Below are 12,877 nucleotides of genomic sequence, written 5' to 3' on the forward strand. Positions count from 1 at the left end.
AAAAAAAAAGTTACGGCTCTTGGAGAAAAAACAGCTCTCCTTCTCCTTGGCTGTGATGTGGTCCACGGCACAGCGAGGGAGAAGGAGACGCCCGCTGAGAAGCCTTGGCATCTCCTCCCTGTATCGATGCTTAGTGTTAATATACTAGGCGTGAAAACTGCAGGGGGGCACAGCAGGGCATTTGAAAAGAAGAACAAGGATGGCAGCATCAGCGGAGGGTACCCTGCAAGTAAAGGTATTTAATTAAACAAAAATTAAAAATACATGGAAGGCCCTCTTCAGTAAGTCACATTAGGGTTTAAACTTTTTCCTGACCTGACCAATATTAGCATTGTTGTGTATGCGGCTTTTACAGTAAAACCATGAAAACCCCCAGAAACCTCACCTTTAGTCCTCTCCAGATGATGGGCTGGTAGAGTCTGTACAGCATCCCCTCCACTCCCTGCCGCAGTTTTTGCTGGTGAAAGTAGCTCAGTATCTGAACAAATGAAATGTAATCAGAAAGGTCCATTCCATGACACAGACAGTCTTTGTCAAGTGACACTAAAGGAGCAGGTGGCAAAAAGCACAAGAAACTTTCAGCAAACAATTACATTTGGTTAGTTTCTGCAGTCCAGTTATGACAATGCTTCACGTTGCACACTCCTCTGTCAACTAATGAGGGTCCTGCAGTTTGTAGAAATACATTTTTTTTTAAGAATGTGTTTTAAGATTAATGTGGTTGTCCTAACCAATCCTCACCCACTACACCCCCGAAACCACTCTGGTATTCCCTGCCAGTCTTTAGGATGATGGGTCTATCTACCCACAGGTACAGAATGAGACCGCTGAGGCCACTCACTGGCACCAGCAGCCGTGGGCATACAGGTAAGTCACTGCTGCAGCCAAGTAAACAAAGACCAGCAGGGAGCACTGGAGGTGCAGCGCTGGAGCCATTGGTGGGGGGAATTGGAGTTTCACAGCTCTGTATTCATTATTTTGTTATTTGATTTGCCTGCATTGCCCACATTTTTATTAGCCTGGACTACTCCATTAACATAAAAAAAAAAATATTACATACATGCTGAACAAGTCATTTTTCCCAATAATGTAGGGTAACACTATTAGGGTACTTTCACACTAGTGTTTTTCTTTTCCGGCATAGAGTTCCATCCTCGGGGCTCTATACCGGAAAAGAACTGATCAGGCATATCCCCATGCATTCGGAATGAAGAGCAATCCGTTCAGGATGCATCAGGATGTCTTCAGTTCAGTCATTTTGACTGATCAGGCAAAAGAGAAAACCGCAGCATGCTACGGTTTTATCTCCGGCGAAAAAAATATATATTTGCCTGAATGCCGGATCCAGCATTTTCCCCATAGGAATGTATTAGTGCCAGATCTGGCATTCAAAATACCGGAATGCACCCGCACTAAACACGGACCCATTCACTTCTATGGGGCTGTGCACATGAGCGGTGATTTTCACACATCACTTGTGCGTTGCGTGAAAATCGCAGCATGCTCTATGTTGTGCGTTTTTCACGCAACGCAGGCCCCATAGAAGTTAATGTTAAAATCGCAAGCAAGTGCAGATGCGGTGCGATTTTCACGCATGGTTGCTAGGATGAAAGTCTATTCACTGTATTATTTTCCCTTATAACATGATTATAAGGGAAAATAATAGCATTCTGAATACAGAATGCTTAGTAGAAGGTCAATATAATAAACATTGGTGGCGCAGTGTGCCCCCCCAACATAATAAACATTTGTGGTGCAGTGCGCCCCCCCAACAACCCAGTATGATAAACATTGGTGGCGCAGTGCGCCCCCCCTCATCACCCTAGTATAATAAACATTGGTGGCGCAGTGCGCCCCCCCCATAACCCTAGTATAATAAACATTGGTGGCGCAGTGCACCAACCCCCCTCAATATAATAAACATTGGTGGCGCAGTGCGCCCCTCTCAATATAATAAACATTGGTGGCGCAGTGTGCCCCCCTCAATATAATAAACATTGGTGGCGCAATGCGCCCCCCCCCTCAATATAATAAACATGGGGGGCGCAGTGCGCCCCCCCCTCAATATAATAAACATTGGTGGCGCAGTGGGCAGTGCCAATGAGGGTTAAAAAATAAAAATTAACTCACCTCCTCCAATTGATTGTCTCCTGTTCTATCTTCAGGACCTGTCAAAGGACCTGTGGTGACATCACTGTGCTCATCACATGATACATCACCATGGTAATGGACCATGTGATGAGCTCAGTGACGTCACAACAGGTCCTGAAGAAAGAACAGGAGACCGGCACTGTGCCACCAATGTTTCTTATACAAATACAGGAGGCGGGTGCCGGAATCAAATAGCCGACACCCGACCTTTGTGACAGGGAACTGCGATCAGCGACAGTTAACCCCTGAGGCCCGCACCTGAAGGGTTAACTCAACTGCAGCTGATCGCAGCTCCCTGTCACAAAGGTCGGGTGTCGGCTATTTGATTCCGGCACCCGCCTCCTGTATTTGTATTACAGGTCAGTTTTCTTCATTGGTGGCGCAGTGGCCACAGCCCCTCCCCTTCTCCTCCCGTCTCGTCTTATTGGCGGAGGCAGCAGCACAGGGGGGGAGGGAGAGACTCCTCCTCCACTGTGCTGCTGAGAACGATCATCTCCTGTGCCCCGCCGCTGTATTGAGCAGAGCTGCGGCGGCGGGTCTAGTCGCAAATGGCGACAAGACTAAAAAGTCTTGTCGCCATTTGTAAATTCTAAGTCGCATTGGCGACCATTTTGGTCGCCATCTGGAGCCCTGTGAAAGTAGCCTTAGGGTGCATTTACATCTAGAAGATGTATTGCAGACATTTTTGCAACCCCTCTTAGAAGAATAGAGTGGATATTTCTGAGGTGTGTAAATACACCCATAAAATGGCAATAGCTTAGTACAATTTTTGTTGTGTTGAAGGTCTCAGATTCCATCGGTAGAAGTCTGGGATCTACTGACATGCAGCACAACATGGCGGTAATGTGAAACACGCTGGTGCCTACCTCTCTGACTTTGGGGTGCACTGGAGAGTTCCTAGGTAAATGAACACCATGGTGCATTAGGTCCTGGATACACGCTTGTTCAATTGTCTTTAGGTAGAGGGGAAAAAAGAGAATTCTATTGGTTTCATGTGTTTTCGTTAACAAAACAGATTATTGTATGTAAAGAATTTTGCAGTAAAGCAAAACTCCAATGAAAATGACCCATTGAGATCTGTTAATGCTGCAGCCATGGTTTGTAAACTCACAGTTAATATTAAAAGGGGTTGTCTCATCTCGCTGTTACTAAAGGCAAGATGAGACACAGTCCCAACCACCTCAGAGCCAGGAAACGGCTCCAGCGCTCTCCTTTTTCGCTCTCATTGCCGTGCATGAGCTTCTGAAACAGTGTAGCACAACAAGCTCTGCCGTCTCCCTGACTGTTTCCGCAGCGCTCATGCACGGCAATGAGAGCTCCTGAACCAGCAGAGCGCGGGAGCGATCTGCTGTTTCCCAGCCTAGAGGTGGTCGGGACTGTGTCTCATCTCGCCTTAGTAACAGTGAGATGGGACAAACCCTTTAAATTCCAATTTACAAATGTCGTGAATTAATTATAACAAGTTACAAAAGAAACACAAAAGTCACCGTCAAAATGTCACCAGATGCTTTTTTCCAGGCTCTGAAATATATGTCTGCAACGTGATTCATCAATGACCTAGGATTGAACAATAAAGATAATAATTACAAAATATATCACTATCTAAGAAAAAGATCAGGGTTCTACCCTTCCTAGAGTCCTGGTCCTCACCCGTCTAAATGACCCGGGATACACGGCAGTAGTATAGCAGTATACTCACATGCAGCAGATTTACCACATTCATTGGAAAGCAGTCTACAGTAATCCGAGTACCTGCTGCAGGAACTTGATATTCAGATGTATGGAATTCATATTCAGTTGCAGAAATGTCTGCCGCATGTGAATAAACTCTGGTGCATTAAAGAGGACCCGTCAGCAATCCTGGCCAAGTTGTTTTAGTATCTACTTACACTACCCATGCAAAAAACAATGCTGGAGCATCTATTCTTATGCCTCTATGTTGTGTTGTGCTACGGCTCTATTATTACTACTAGCAGTTTACAAATCAATTGCCAGCAATCTTATGCCTCATTCACACATCAGTGATTTCCATCAGTGATTGTGAGCCAAAACCAGGAGCGGAGCCTCCACAGACATGAGGTATAAGGGAAAGATCTGCATCTGTTCTCTGATAGAAATCACTGACCGAGCACTGACTATGTGAATGAGGCATTAGATAAAAGGTCCATCTGGGTATTACCAGTTAGGGGTGTGTCCCTGCGCATTCTGACAACTGGTGACGCCCAGATGAAACTTGACTACAGACTGCTAGAAATTCATTAATATCACCTAGCATGAATAATATGGGAATGGCACCACATACAGTCATAAGAATAGAGCAAATGGAACTTTTTTTTTCTAAAAAGGCATTGCCAAAAGCAGACAACGCCTTTAAGTTCAAATTGGTAGATCTAAAATGGCCATCAATTATGGTACTTTCAAACTAGAATATAAAGGACTATGCAGTAAACTAGTTATAGACATTAAATTATTGCTCGGCTGGGGCTCTGTTCACATGAAGTTTTGTGACTGCGTATTTGGCAGAAAGGTTCCTGCTGTACATGCAAAAGGCAATGCATTTACTTAATAGAGTACAAAAGGGTGTCCTTTTGCCTTCTGTTGGGGTCACAGACCGCACATTACTGTACATCGGTTACCGCTATTTTACTTTGCTCGCCTGCTAAGAAATTTAACTGACATGAAAGAATGTGCAGGAAAGGGAGAAATGTGTAAAGGTGTTCAGATAGAAGAACGGAGCTGCAACAATACTACAATAACTTACTTTGGAAAACACTGCAGTTGATTTTTGATGGTTTCATGGATCATCTTGATGAAGTTGACATCCCAGCTGAACAGAAAGCTGAGAAATCTCCGTCCCTATTAATAAAAAGAAAAAAATGTAAATGTAGCGTATATAATATCTTTAACCCCTTCCCGCATTCCCACGTGCATGTACGTGATGTGATAGGGCGGGTGCAGCTCCTGCAACCGCACCACAGGCCCGGCTTACTAATAGCCAGGCCCCTGCTGCATCCACCAGCATTGCGGTGATGCCGGCGGATTAACCCTTTCACATGCCGCGGTCAGCACTGACTGCGGCACATGCAGAGTTTACAGAGGAAGGGGGCTCCCTCTGACTCCATCACCCCCCCCCCCCACGCTGACAGGGGGCCGATGGTTGCCATGGCAGCCCTGATGCCTTCCACAGGCATTGGAGCCTGCCAGGTACGGAAGCCCAGGAATAATATGGGAATGGCACCACACGTCTTACTGTGTAAGACGCTGACAGTTCAATTCAGTACAGTACAGAATGTACGGTATTGTACTGAACTGAAACAGAGATCAAACCCTGAAAAGGTGAAGTCCCACAGAGGGACAAATATAACAAGTTTTTTTTTTTTAAGTGAAAAAAGTGTTTTGTTTTTATAATAAAAAAATGAAAGTTAAAAAAAAATGAATGTAAAAAAAAACTAAAAACTTTTCCCCAAAAGAAAGTAAAAAAATTTTGTAAAGAATAGGGAAAATAAGAAAAGTAGACATATTAGGCATCGCCGCATCCGTATCGACCGGCTTATAAAAATATCACATGACCTAAACCCTAAGGTGAAAAAACCATAAACAATAAATAAAATAAAAACTGCGCTAAAAAGCCATTTTTTTGTCACTTTACATCACAAAAAGTGTAATAGCAAGCGATCAAAAAGTCATACGCACCCCAAAATCATACCAATCAGTCATCTTATCCCGCAAAAAATGAGACCCTACCTAAGACAAATGCCCAAAAAATAAAAAATAAACTATGGCTCTCAGAATATGGAGACACTAAAACATGATTATTTTTTTTTGTTTAAAGGGCTTCTGTCACTCCACTAAACTCTTCTTTTTTTTTTTGTCTTCTTAAAATCCTTATGCTGCGATTTCTCAATATATAGGGCTATTACTCAGTTTGGTTCAGTAGTTATATAAAAAAAACTGACTTTTATAATATGCAAATTACCTCTCTAGCAGCTGGTAGGGTGGCTACCTGCTGCTAGCAGCCGCACCCTCCATTCATAATGACGCCCCCTCCTCATGTTGATTGACAGGACCAGCCAATGCGCTCGTCCTCTGACTGGCCCTGTCTGCGTTTTAAATCTCGCGCCGGTCTTCAGTTGGCGCAGGCGCTCTGAGTGGAGGACGCTCGCTCGGCCGCTCCATCCTCAGTGCGCCTGCGCCAATGACGTCACATGTACAGCCGGCGCAGGCGCACTGAGGATGGAGCGGCCGAGCGAGCGTCCTCCACTCAGAGCGCCTGCGCCAACTGAAGACCGGCGCAAGATTTAAAACGCAGACAGGGCCAGTCAGAGGACGAGCGCATTGGCTGGTCCTGTCAATCAACATGAGGAGGGGGCGTCATTAGGAATGGAGGATGCGGCTGCTAGCAGCAGGTAGCCGCCCTACCTGCTGCTAGAAAGGTAATTTGCATATTAAAAAAGTCAGTTTTTTTTATATAACTACTGAACCAAACTGAGTAATAGCCCTATATATTGAGAAATCGCAGCATAAGGATTTTAAGGAGACAAAAAAAAAATATGAGTTTAGTGGAGTGACAGAAGCCCTTTAAGGGGGTTAAAGTTCCAGACACAGATTCAATTACAACAGTGGCTTAGACCGTATTTTTTCCATTGCAAAAACATCATGTTAAGGTACAGAAAGTGAGGATAACAATAGTCGTAGGATCGTCTGAGTACATGCCCCTTATCTTTCCACTGTTTTAATGCTCATTTGCTTCCTAAAAGGAAGCTGTAGTAGGAGAAATCAGTTTTGGAATGAAGCAGTGCTGATATAAGACAGCTAGAAAAGGCAGCAGCATCCTAGACACACAGATCTTACGTCCAGCATGTATTACTGGAGATGATGCCACGTGGAAAGTTTTAAATTAGGATAAGTTGTAAACTGAATATCAAGGGGTCTGAATAAAGGAAAGAAGGCTGCAGACAAACTTTTCTGATCAAGATAACCACTAATTATATATATATATTTTCCATGTCAGAGGTGTCTATAGCTTAGCTCAATGTCCAACTGACCAAGAAACAGATAGCGCTGTGTGAATAAGCTCGACACATACAAAGCCAAAATGAAAACTTCCGTGTAGTAATGCTTTAACAAACAGACATTACTATGATTAGAAAGTAAAAATGTTCATTATGGTGCAAATGATTACCTCTTCTCTCTTAATGTGGTTAATACTCATAAAACACTGGAGCAACATATCCTTCACGTCGCTGCTGTCAGCCGAGTTGTAATGATAGCTGAGAAGAGAGGAATGCAGTTGCCACAAGCGAGCAATGTCCGCGACCTGATAAAAGGAAGGGTATCAAAAATTAGAAAACTAACTGCTATACTGTTATAGAAAACACATATAATATACAGTGGGGGAAATAATTATTTGACCCCTCACTGATTTTGTAAGTTTGTCCAATGACAAAGAAATGAAAAGTCTCAGAACAGTATCATTTCAATGGTAGGTTTATTGTAACAGTGGCAGATAGCACATCAAAAGGAAAATCGAAAAAAAAACTTTAAATAAAAGATAGCAACTGATTTGCATTTCATTGAGTGAAATAAGTATTTGAACCCCTACCAACCATTAAGAGTTCTGGCTCCCACAGAGTGGTTAGACACTTCTACTCAATTAGTCACCCTCATTAAGGACACCTGTCTTAACTAGTCACCTGTATAAAAGACACCTGTCCACAGAATCAATCAATCAAGCAGACTCCAAACTCTCCAACATGGGAAAGACCAAAGAGCTGTCCAAGGATGTCAGAGACAAAATTGTAGACCTGCACAAGGCTGGAATGGGCTACAAAACCATTAGCAAGAAGCTGGGAGAGAAGGTGACAACTGTTGGTGCGATTGTTCGAAAATGGAAGGAGCACAAAATGACCATCAATCGACCTCGCTCTGGGGCTCCACGCAAGATCTCACCTCGTGGGGTGTCAATGGTTCTGAGAAAGGTGAAAAAGCATCCTAGAACTACACGGGAGGAGTTAGTTAATGACCTCAAATTAGCAGGGACCACAGTCACCAAGAAAACCATTGGAAACACATTACACCGCAATGGATTAAAATCCTGCAGGGCTCGCAAGGTCCCCCTGCTCAGGAAGGCACATGTGCAGGCCCGTCTGAAGTTTGCCAATGAACACCTGAATGATTCAGAGAGTGACTGGGAGAAGGTGCTGTGGTCTGATGAGACCAAAATAGAGCTCTTTGGCATTAACTCAACTCGCTGTGTTTGGAGGAAGAAAAATGCTGCCTATGACCCCCAAAACACCGTCCCCACCGTCAAGCATGGGGGTGGAAACATTTTGCTTTGGGGGTGTTTTTCTGCTAAGGGCACAGGACAACTTATTCGCATAAACGGGAAAATGGACGGAGCCATGTATCGTGAAATCCTGAGCGACAACCTCCTTCCCTCTGCCAGGAAACTGAAAATGGGTCGTGGATGGGTGTTCCAGCACGACAATGACCCAAAACATACAGCAAAGGCAACAAAGGAGTGGCTCAAGAAGAAGCACATTAAGGTCATGGAGTGGCCTAGTCAGTCTCCGGACCTTAATCCAATCGAAAACCTATGGAGGGAGCTCAAGCTCAGAGTTGCACAGAGACAGCCTCGAAACCTTAGGGATTTAGAGATGATCTGCAAAGAGGAGTGGACCAACATTCCTTCTAAAATGTGCGCAAACTTGGTCATCAATTACAAGAAACGTTTGACCTCTGTGCTTGCAAACAAGGGTTTTTCCACCAAGTATTAAGTCTTTTTTTGTTAGAGGGTTCAAATACTTATTTCACTCAATGAAATGCAAATCAGTTGCTATCTTTTATTTAAAGTTATTTTTTCGATTTTCCTTTTGATGTGCTATCTGCCACTGTTACAATAAACCTACCATTGAAATAAATACTGTTCTGAGACTTTTCATTTCTTTGTCATTGGACAAACTTACAAAATCAGTGAGGGGTCAAATAATTATTTCCCCCACTGTAGATATATGAAGGAATGAAGACTAACAACTGCTACATACTATACACTTTGCATCAAGCGACTTTGCCAGCAGCAAAACAAAAGCCATTTTTCCAAACTCCTCCTTCTCTTCCAGCTCCCTTTCCCACCAGGCTTCACAAAGACGCTGGATGGCAACACGCAACTTGGACTCTGACGTTGGCAAAGCTTCCAAAAGTTCTGAAAAGAAGCAGAATATTTTTTGTAGATAGCAGAATGAAGCAGAGATTTAAAGGGGTTGCCCCATGAATACTACCGTATTTTTCGCCCTATAAGACGCACCCAGGTTTTTGAGGAGGAAAATAAGAAGAAATTTTTTTTTAACCAAAAGGTGTGCTTTTGGTGGGTTTGAACTAATGGCGGTCTGTGCATGACACTACTATGGGGGATCTTCTGCGGATGATGCACTGTTATGTGGTGGGGGATCTGTGGATGGCACTGTTATGGGGGGAGCTGTGGATGGCATTATGATGGGGGGGGGAGCTGTAGATGGCATTATGATAGGGGGGGGAGCTGTGGATGGCATTATGATGGGGGGGGGGGGGTCTGTGGATGGCATTATGATGGTGGGGAGGGATCTGTGGATGGCATTATGATGGTGGGGAGGGATCTGTGGATGGCATTATGATGGTGGGGAGGGATCTGTGGATGGCATTATGATGGTGGGGAGGGATCTGTGGATGGCATTATGATGGTGGGGAGGGATCTGTGGATGACACTGCTATATGTGTCATCCACAGATCCCCCCCCATAACAGTCCCATCCACAGATCCCCCCATCACAATGCCATCCACAGACCCCCCCCCCCCCCCCCCATCCCATTCACAGATTCCTAGGGAGGGACTGTAGTAGGCGGGGTGAGCGGCAGGGCCGTGCAGACACTGTACTCTGGCCCCGCAGCTCAGTATGTACTGTTTCCTCTCTTAGATCAGGCAAAACATAGGTAGTGTTTAACTGGAATCATTCAAAAAAATGCTATTGTGTCTAGATATTTCTATTATAGAATTTTTGTACTTAACATAAAATCAGTTTCTCGTTCAATTCATTGGGGGACACAGCACCATGGGTATACGCCCAGCTACCACTATACCACTAGGAGGCGACACTAGATATTAAAAAGGTTGGCTCCGTCCAGGTGGGCTATACCCTCTCCACAGCCACTAGGCTAATCAGTTTGTACCAATAGCAGTAGGAGAGAGAAACAAAAGCAAAGAACCAACATGTCATGGACCAGGGAAGAAAGAGCAGCAGCAGCCCGGTAACAGAAAGATAAATGAAAACAGACGGTGGGATCTGCGTCCCCCAATGAATTGAACGAGAAACTGATTTTACGGCGAGTACAAAAAGCAAATTTCCCATTAATGTCATTGGGGAACACAGCACCATGGGACGTCCCAAAGCAGTCCCCGAGGGTGGGAAGGAAATCTCATGCAAAAAGTTGGACGCACAGGTGCAGGAGAACCATGTGACCCAACAGGACCAGGAGAGGCCATAGCATTAAATGGTAGATAGAAAACTAAGGAAGTGAGCCGAGAGGCTCCAGAATCAGGAAGAGTCCAAAGAAAAAAAATTATGGGAGACCGCCAAGATCCCAAGGACAAGTGCCTGGGGAAAAAGGCCATATGCAAGAAGGGAACAAGGGGAAACACCCAGCTCCACCCAAGGTGGGAAGAATAAGTAGCTAGAGAATAGGGAGCAGGGCTAGACGTCCTGCGCAAGAACCAAGAGTTGAACAAGTGTGCACTAGAGAGCCCGAGGAAGGATCTGGAAGAGCCAGGGCTCCTCCTGAAGAAACATGAGAGCAGCACAACCGGAATGCATCTGTTGGTAATGACCTAGCGCTCTGCATATAGAAGGACGCTCCAGGAGGAGGATCTATAAGAGGACAGACCCAACAAGAAAAATTAGACTATGAAGGGACCAGGCGGGAGAGAAAATGCCTGGGAAAAGGACAGGAGCAGCCCTGAACCAAAGAAAAAACTTCCTGGAGACAAGCTAAAGGAAGACCTAGTGGACCACCCCTCGGCAAAAGGAAGGCGATACCATAAGGCCTGGAAGCAAGGGAACCCGACCAGTAAGAGGACCAGGCAAGGAAAAAACTCTAAATTGTCTCAGACCAAAAACATGGCCTGTCCGTGGCAAACACCATGTGAAGGCCAGGGGAAGCACTGGAGGCTGAATGATTTAGAGAAAGAATAGCAAAGACTCACCATGGGAAGGGAGCAAGCCTCCTTCCACTGCAAGGCAGGTGGGAAAAGAAAAACACCCTAGGAGAAGGTGGAAACCCCATCCTGCCAGAGAAAGCAGCCAAGCTCTGGGGGGAGAAGGGGGTCCTCGGAAATGGCCAGGAGAATAGAACGTAAAGACATGCGTCCCGTACAAAGGGGGCGAGAATCTAGCCTCAGAAAAACTGGAACAAAACATCACTGAAATGTAAGACCAGAGAATCCCTGGCCACATGAACCCTCAGGAAAAAAGGAACCAGTCGCAGGCCCTGGTGATACAACTGGAGACACACTCATCTGAGAGATATTGAAGTAGAAGAGAGGGGGTTCCAAACAGCCTAAAGAGGAACAGTTCTCAAATCGAGGGAAAGCTCCATCCCAGAAGTGGCCAAAACGAATGTAAATCGCAAACCGGAGCAACAACTCAAAGGTACCAGGACCTAAATCTGGGGAGACAGGAAGAGAGATTAGAATCTCAAGAGGGAAACAAACCTATGGGGACTCAGGAGGGGAAAAAAAAAACAGGCCTAAAGAAGCAGCTGTCATACAGAGCATGCGCAGTCAGAGATGCCATGAGTAGCTTCCCCAGAGGGAACCGACCAGTGAAGGCCAGGGTAGCTAGATGGTCTAAACAAGGCATGCTCAACCTGTGGCCCTCCAGCTGTTGCAAAACTACAACTCCCATAATTCCCTGACAACCTACAGCTACATCCTACAGAAGGGCATCGTGGGAGTTGTAGTTTTACAACAGCTGGAGGGCCGCAGGTTGAGCATCCCTGGTCTAAACCATTGGGGCAGGGACTCCAAGCAGGATTACCCAGTCAGGGGCTCAAGTAGGGTCCACAGAACTGGACCATAAGGACAATAATAGCCAGATTATCAAAGGAAAAATTAAATGTAGCAACCATAGGGAAAAAAACATCAGCCCTGGTTAACCAACCATCCTAAGTGTAGTGACTAGCATACTGTATAATACTGTCCCGTAAAGGGCACGTACAGCACCCTGGATTTTGCAAAAGAATCGGCAGACATTCATATGTCAGAAAAGGATGCCGAATTCGCCTGGGGAAGCCGGGAGAGATTGCACTGACAAGTAGAAACCAGCTACCAGCAGAGCACAATGAAACCCCCAAGGAAGGGGGAAGAAACTGACAGGTGCAGACAACGGCAAGGCCCAAACGAACGCCACTTCTGTCATGTAGCACAACTAATCAGAGAACATAAGGGAGTACCAAGAACGCCCGGACCATGGAAGAACTACGGCACCATATCCGATACCAGAGCGAGTAGCGGAGAATTCCACCAACCAAGTAGGTGTGTGGCGCTCACTAGTCCTGTCACAGCCATATCAGAGAGGACGTCCAGCGATGACCCGAAAACTGCAGTAGCGGCCGGTGCTCACAATGCTTCGCATCCCTGCAGGATAGAACATCCAGTGGTGATCCAGGTACTCTGCCAGGACTGGACCATGTAACTCTGA

General features: G+C 45.4%; 1 protein-coding gene across 1 annotated transcript in view; it reads right to left on the reverse strand.

The window, feature by feature from the left end:
• The window catches only part of NCAPG2 (non-SMC condensin II complex subunit G2), a 67,647-nt gene that overhangs the window by 34,584 nt on the left and 20,186 nt on the right, over window positions 1-12,877 (reverse strand). The window contains exons 5-10 of the mRNA XM_040432836.1: window positions 9,195-9,352; window positions 7,334-7,468; window positions 4,913-5,007; window positions 3,639-3,708; window positions 3,018-3,104; window positions 386-478 (exon numbers count right to left, since the gene is read on the reverse strand). Of these exons, the coding sequence (XP_040288770.1) occupies window positions 386-478; window positions 3,018-3,104; window positions 3,639-3,708; window positions 4,913-5,007; window positions 7,334-7,468; window positions 9,195-9,352 (638 nt within the window). The remainder of the gene's footprint in view (window positions 1-385; window positions 479-3,017; window positions 3,105-3,638; window positions 3,709-4,912; window positions 5,008-7,333; window positions 7,469-9,194; window positions 9,353-12,877) is intronic.

This window comes from Bufo bufo, chromosome 5, assembly GCF_905171765.1.
Source record: "Bufo bufo chromosome 5, aBufBuf1.1, whole genome shotgun sequence".
NCBI classification, from domain to species: Eukaryota; Metazoa; Chordata; class Amphibia; order Anura; family Bufonidae; genus Bufo; species Bufo bufo.